Source organism: Molothrus aeneus, unplaced genomic scaffold (assembly GCF_037042795.1).
Source record: "Molothrus aeneus isolate 106 unplaced genomic scaffold, BPBGC_Maene_1.0 scaffold_476, whole genome shotgun sequence".
Lineage (NCBI taxonomy): Eukaryota > Metazoa > Chordata > Aves > Passeriformes > Icteridae > Molothrus > Molothrus aeneus.
The window spans coordinates 2,262-8,363 of NW_027099151.1; the positions used below are offsets into that span (position 1 = coordinate 2,262).

The 6,102-nt window shown below is 60.4% G+C and overlaps 1 protein-coding gene across 1 annotated transcript; it reads left to right on the top strand.

Moving 5' to 3' along the window:
• The first annotated feature begins 245 nt into the window (after positions 1-245).
• On the top strand, positions 246-5,620 carry MFAP4 (microfibril associated protein 4). Its single transcript, XM_066571405.1, has 5 exons — positions 246-314; positions 1,542-1,700; positions 2,535-2,631; positions 3,855-4,037; positions 5,257-5,620. Exons 2-5 carry the CDS (start codon positions 1,674-1,676, stop codon positions 5,502-5,504), a joined length of 555 nt encoding a protein of 184 aa, XP_066427502.1. The 5' UTR covers positions 246-314; positions 1,542-1,673; the 3' UTR covers positions 5,505-5,620.
• The last annotated feature ends 482 nt before the right edge of the window (positions 5,621-6,102 follow it).

The window sequence follows — 6,102 nt, forward strand, 5'->3', positions numbered from 1 at the left end:
AACCCAAAATCCCCCAAAAATTCCCCAAATTCCCCCCAAAATCTCTCGAAATCCCTCCCAAATTCCCAAAACTCCCCCAAATTTCCTCAAAATTCCCCAAAACCCTCGAGATTTCCCAAAATCCTCCCAAATTTCCCCCAAATTTCCCCAAATTTCCCCCCAAATTCCCTTCCAGACCCCCCAAATCCCCCAAATTTCCCCCCGGATGGGCCCAAAATCCCCCAAATTTCCCCCAAATCCCCCCCAGTTCGTGGCCGTGGCGCTGCTGGTGGCCCTGGGGACCCTGAGCCAGGGGCAGCCGATCCGGCCCCAGGGTGAGACTGGGACAAACTGGATGGACTGGGACGGACTGGGAGGGACTGGGAGGGACTGGGAGGGACTGGGGGGGACTGGGGGGACTGAGGGACTGGGATGAACTGGGAGGGACTGGGAGGGACTGGGACAGACTGGGAGGGACTGGGATGGACTGGGAGGGACTGGGAGGGACTGAGATGAACTGGGAGGGACTGGGAGGGACTGGGACAAACTGGGAGGGACTGGGAGGGACTGGGAGGGGACTGGGACGGACTGGGAGGGACTGGGAATAACTGGGACAACTGGGAGGGACTGGGAGGGGACTGGGACGGACTGGGAGGGACTGGGAATAACTGGGACAAACTGGGACAAACTGGGAGGGACTGGGGGTAACTGGGAGGGACTGGGAGGGGATTTCACGGTACTGGGAGGGACTGGGAGGGAATTGGTTTATACTGGGATGGACTGGGATGAACTGGGAGGGACTGGGTGTGGTACTGGGGATACTGGGAGGGGACTGGGAGGGGATTCGGTTGAACTGGGCTGAACTGGGAGGGGCTTCGCGATACTGGGAGGGGACTGCGGTGGGGGAGGGTGACAGAACCGGCCCCTTTTTTTTATACCCCTCCCCCACCCCCCTCAATCCCTTCACCCACCCCCAAACCCCCCCTCTTTTTACCCCTCCCCCACCCTGTCAAACCCCCCCCTTTTCACCCTTTCGCGCCCCTCCCCCACCCCCACATCCCTCCCCAACCCCCCCCCGCTCTTTGCCCCTCCCCCACTCCAAATCCCTCTTTCCTCCCCCTCCCCCACCCCCAACCCCCCCTTTTTACCCCTCCCCCCACAAATAACATCCCCTCCCCCACCCATAACATCCCCTCCCCTCCCCTCCCCCAATAACATCTCCCCCCCTCCCCACCCCACCCCATAACATCCCATCCCCTCCCCCACCCCCAAACCCCCCTTTTTACCCCTCCCCAATAAAATTCCACTCCCCTCCCCCACCCCTAAACCCCCCTTTTTACCCCTCCCCCACCCCCATAATATCCCCTCCCCCCACCCCCCAATAACATCCCCTCCCCCACCCCCAACCCCCCCCTTTTTACCCCTCCCCCACCCCCAATAACATTCAATCCCCTCCCCCACCACCATAACATCCCCTCCCCTCCCCCACCCCATAACATCCACCCCATCCCCTCTCTCCCCCTCCCCCTCTCCCCTCCCCCACCCCCCGCCCCTCCCCCCAGCCTTCCCCTCGCTGTGCCCGCCCCTCCCCCCCCCGGGACTGCCAGGACGTGCACGCGGGGGGCGCGCGCGAGGACGGGGTGTACCTGGTGTCCCCCGGGGGGGGCGGGGCCCCCGTGCCCGTCTACTGCGACATGAGCACCGAGGGTCACGTGTGGACGGTACCGCCCCGCCCCTCCCCCGCCCACACCCCCAGGACACACCCCGGGCCGGCCCCTCCCCCCGCCCGCTCCAAAAATCCCATCCCCATCCCCCACCCCCCCCCCCCGGAAATCCGACCAGGATCGCCCCCTCCCCCACTCCCAAACGACCCCATGATCGCCCCTCCCCCACCTCCGAAATCATCCTGGGATCGCCCCTCCCCCACTCCCAAAATTACCCCTGGATCGCCCCTCCCCCACCCTGAAAATTACCTCTGGATTGCCCCTCCCCCACCCTGAAAATGACCCCATAATTGCCCCTCCCCCACCCCTGAAATCCCTCCTTGATCGCCCCTCCCCCACCCCGGGCAGCCCCGCCCCCACTCCCGAAATTACCCCTGGATGGCCCCTCCCCCCACCCCCAAAATTACCTCTGGATTACCCCTCCCCCATCCCCCAAGGAAATCCGACCAGGATCACCCCCTCCCCCACCCCCGAAATCATCCTGGGATGCCCCTCCCCCCACCCCCCCAAAAAATTACCCCTGGTTTGCCCCTCCCCCACCCTGAAAATGACCCCATGATCGCCCCTCCCCCCCTTCAAAATTACCCCTGGTTTGCCCCTCCCCCACCCCCCAAAATCACCCCATGGTCACCCCTCCCCCACCCCTGAAATCACCTTTGACCCCCCCCCGATTCCCCCTCCCCCACCCTTGCCCCTCCCCCACTCCCCTTCCCAACCCCCTTTTATTTTGCCCCTCCCCCTCCCCTTTTTATCCCACCCCTCCCCCTTTTCCCGCCCCTCCCCCACACCCTCCCGGCCCCTCCCCCACCCCCCCGGCCCCTCCCCCCCCAGGTGTTCCAGCGCCGCTTCAACGGCTCCGTCAGCTTCTTCCGCGGCTGGAACGACTACAGGGCCGGCTTCGGGCGCGCCGACGGCGAGTACTGGCTGGGTACGACCAGTATGGACCAGTATGGACCAGTGTGGACCAGTATGGACCAGTATGGACCAGTAGGGACAAAAAAATCCCCATAGGAATCCATAGAAACCAGTATAAACCAGTACAAACCAGTACAGGGCCGGCTTCGGGCGCGCCGACGGCGAGTACTGGCTGGGTACGACCAGTGTAAACCAGTATGGACCAGTATAAACCAGTATGGACCAGTACAGACCAGTATGGACCAGTACAGACCCGAAAATCCCCATAGGAATCCATAGAAACCAGTACAAACCAGTACAAACCAGTACAGATTACAGGGCCAGCTTCGGGCGCGCCGACGGCGAGTACTGGCTGGGTACGACCAGTGTAAACCAGTATGGGCCAGTGTAAACCAGTATGGACAAAAAAATCCCCATAGAAATCCATAGAGATACAGAGAAACCAGTATGGACCAGTACAGACCAGTATGGACCAGTACAAACCAGTATGGACCAGTATGGACCAGTGTGGGCTGATACAGACCAGTATGGACCCAAAAAAACCCATAAAAATCCAGTATAAACCAGTATGGACTGACATAAACCAGCATGGACCAGTATGGACCAAAAAATCCCCATAGGAATCCATAGAAACCAGTACGGACCAGTCCAGACCAGTATGGACCAGTATAGACCCAAAAACCCCCATAGAAATCCATAGAAACCAGTATAAACCAGTATGGACCAGTTTGGACCCAAAAACCTCTGGCCCTGCTGACCCTGAGTGACCAATGAGTGACCACAGAGTGACCACTGAGTGACCATGGAGTGACCAATGAGTGACCAATGAGTGACCACTGAGTGACCAATGAGTGACCATGGAGTGACCAATGAGTGACCAATGAGTGACCACTGAGTGACCAATGAGTGACCATGAGTGACCCTGACTGACTCTGAGTGACCCCTACGTGACCAGAGTGACCTTTGACCCCCCAGGCCTGCAGAGCCTGGCCCTGCTGACCCTCCAGGCCTTCAGTGACCAATGAGTGACCACTGAGTGACCAATGAGTGACCAGTGACCATCCCTGACTGACCCCTGAGTGACCCCAGTGACCTTTGACCCCCCCCGGCCTGCAGAGCCTGGCCCTGCTGACCCTCCAGGCCTTCAGTGACCAATGAGTGACCAATGAGTGACCAATGAGTGACCCTGACTCTGAGTGACCCCTGAGTGACCCCAGTGACCTTTGACCCCCCCAGGCCTGCAGAGCCTGGCCCTGCTGACCCTCCAGGCCCGCTACGAGCTGCGCGTGGAGCTCGAGGACTTTGAGAACAACTCGGCCTCGGCCACCTACGGCTCCTTCGCGCTGTCCCCGACGGCCGTCAGCGCCGAGGAGGACGGCTACACCCTGCACGTGGCCGGCTTCGTCGACGGCGGCGCCGGTGAGGGCACCCTGGGGCCAGCGGGGGGAAACCGAGGCAGGGTTGGGCATTGGGAGGGCAATGGAGGTCAACGGTGGCCAACGGAGTCAAGGTTGGCCATTGGGTGGTCAATGGGGGTCAATGGGAGTCAATGGCGGTCAATGGAGGTTAATGGTGGTCAACCAAGTCAAGGTTGGCCATTGGGTGGTCAATGGGGGTCAATGGGAGTCAATGGCGGTCAATGGTGGTCAATGGTGGTCAATGGGATTCAAGGTTGGCCATTGGGAGGTCAATGGTGGTCAATGGGGGTCAATGGTGGTCAATTGAGTCAAGGTTGGCCATCAGGAGGTCATTGGTGTTCAATGGTGGTCAATTGAGTCAAGGTTGGCCATTGGGAGGTCATTGGTGGTCAATGGGGGTCAATGGGGGTCAATGGTGGTCAATTGAGTCAAGGTTGACAATTGGGTGGTCAATGGTGGTCAACCAAGTCAAGGTTGACCATCGGGAGGTCACTGGTGGTCAATGGGGGTCATTGGTGGTCAATGGGAGTCAATGGTGGTCAATGGTGGTCAACCGAGTCAAGGTTGGCCATTGGGAGGTCATTGGTGGTCAATGGGGGTCATTGGTGGTCAATGGAGTCAAGGTTGACCTTGGGGAGGTCAATGGAGATCAAGAAAGTTGAGGTTGACCATTGGGTGGTCAATGGTGGTCAAGGTGGTCAACAGTGGCCAACGATGGTCAAGCGAGTCAAGGTTGACCACTGGGTGGTCAACGGTGGTCAATGGAGGTCAATAGGAGTCAATGGTGGTCTTTGACGGTCAACCAAGTCAAGGTTGACCACTGGGTGGTCAATGGTGGTGAACAGTGGTCAATGGTGGCCAACGGTGGTCAACAGTGGTCAATGGTGGCCAACGATGGTCAACCAAGTCACGGCTGACCACGGGGTGGCCAATGGTGGTCAATGGTGGCCAACGGTGGTCAACCAAGTCAAGGTTGACCACTGGGTGGTCAGTGGTGGTCAATGGTGGCCAACGATGGCCAACCAAGCCACGGCTGACCACGGGGTGGCCAATGGTGGTCAATGGTGGCCAACGGTGGTCAATGGTGGTCAGTGGTGGCCAACGATGGCCAACCAAGCCACGGCTGACCACGGGGTGCTCAGTACCGGCCCAGACTGACCAACCCACCCAATGGGTGACCCCGCCCACTCTCGCCCCGCCCCGCCCCGCCCCCCCCGCAGGCGACTCGCTGAGCTACCACAACGGGCAGAAGTTCTCCACCTTCGACCGCGACCAGGACCTGTTTGCGCAGAACTGCGCCGCGCTCTCCTCGGGGGCCTGGTGGTTCCGCTCCTGCCACTTCTCCAACCTCAACGGCTTCTACCTGGCCGGGCCCCACCTCTCCTACGCCAACGGCATCAACTGGGCCCAGTGGAAGGGCTTCTACTACTCCCTCAAGCGCAGCGAGATGAAGATCCGGCGCCTCTGAGGGACCACGCCCACCCCCGCCGCCACAGGCCACGCCCACCGCACGCCACGCCCCTTCCGGACACGCCCCTTCCGTGTTGACCCCACCGTCAATAAAGGCCCAGCGTTGATTGATCACCTTGGGGTTTTGTGGTGGTGGAAACATCTCAGGGGGGTTTGGGGGTGGTGGAAACATCTCAGGGGGGTTTGGGGAGGGGGAATTTTGGGGAAATTTGAGGTGTTTTGGGGTCTGGGAGGTCACTTGGCCCCGCCCCCACCCCTCATTAGCTCCTCCCACCATTAATTAAGGAAGGATTGATTGGGCAGTGGGGCTTGGGGTGGTGGAAACATCTCGGGGGAGTTTGGGGAGGGGGAATTTTTGGGGTAAATTTGAGGTGTTTTGGGGTCTGGGAGGTCACTCGGCCCCGCCCCCACCCCAGGCCCCTCCCCCACCCCAAAAAAGACCAAAAAACCCCCAAAATTTCGGGGGTGGGGGAGGGGCGAATTCCCTTTATTGGCAATAAATAAGCGACGCCAGGGGTGGGGGAGGGGCGGGGCTGGGAGGGGCGGGGCTTGTGGGAGGGGGAGGGGCCACATTTGGACACGCCCACTCCCTGAAA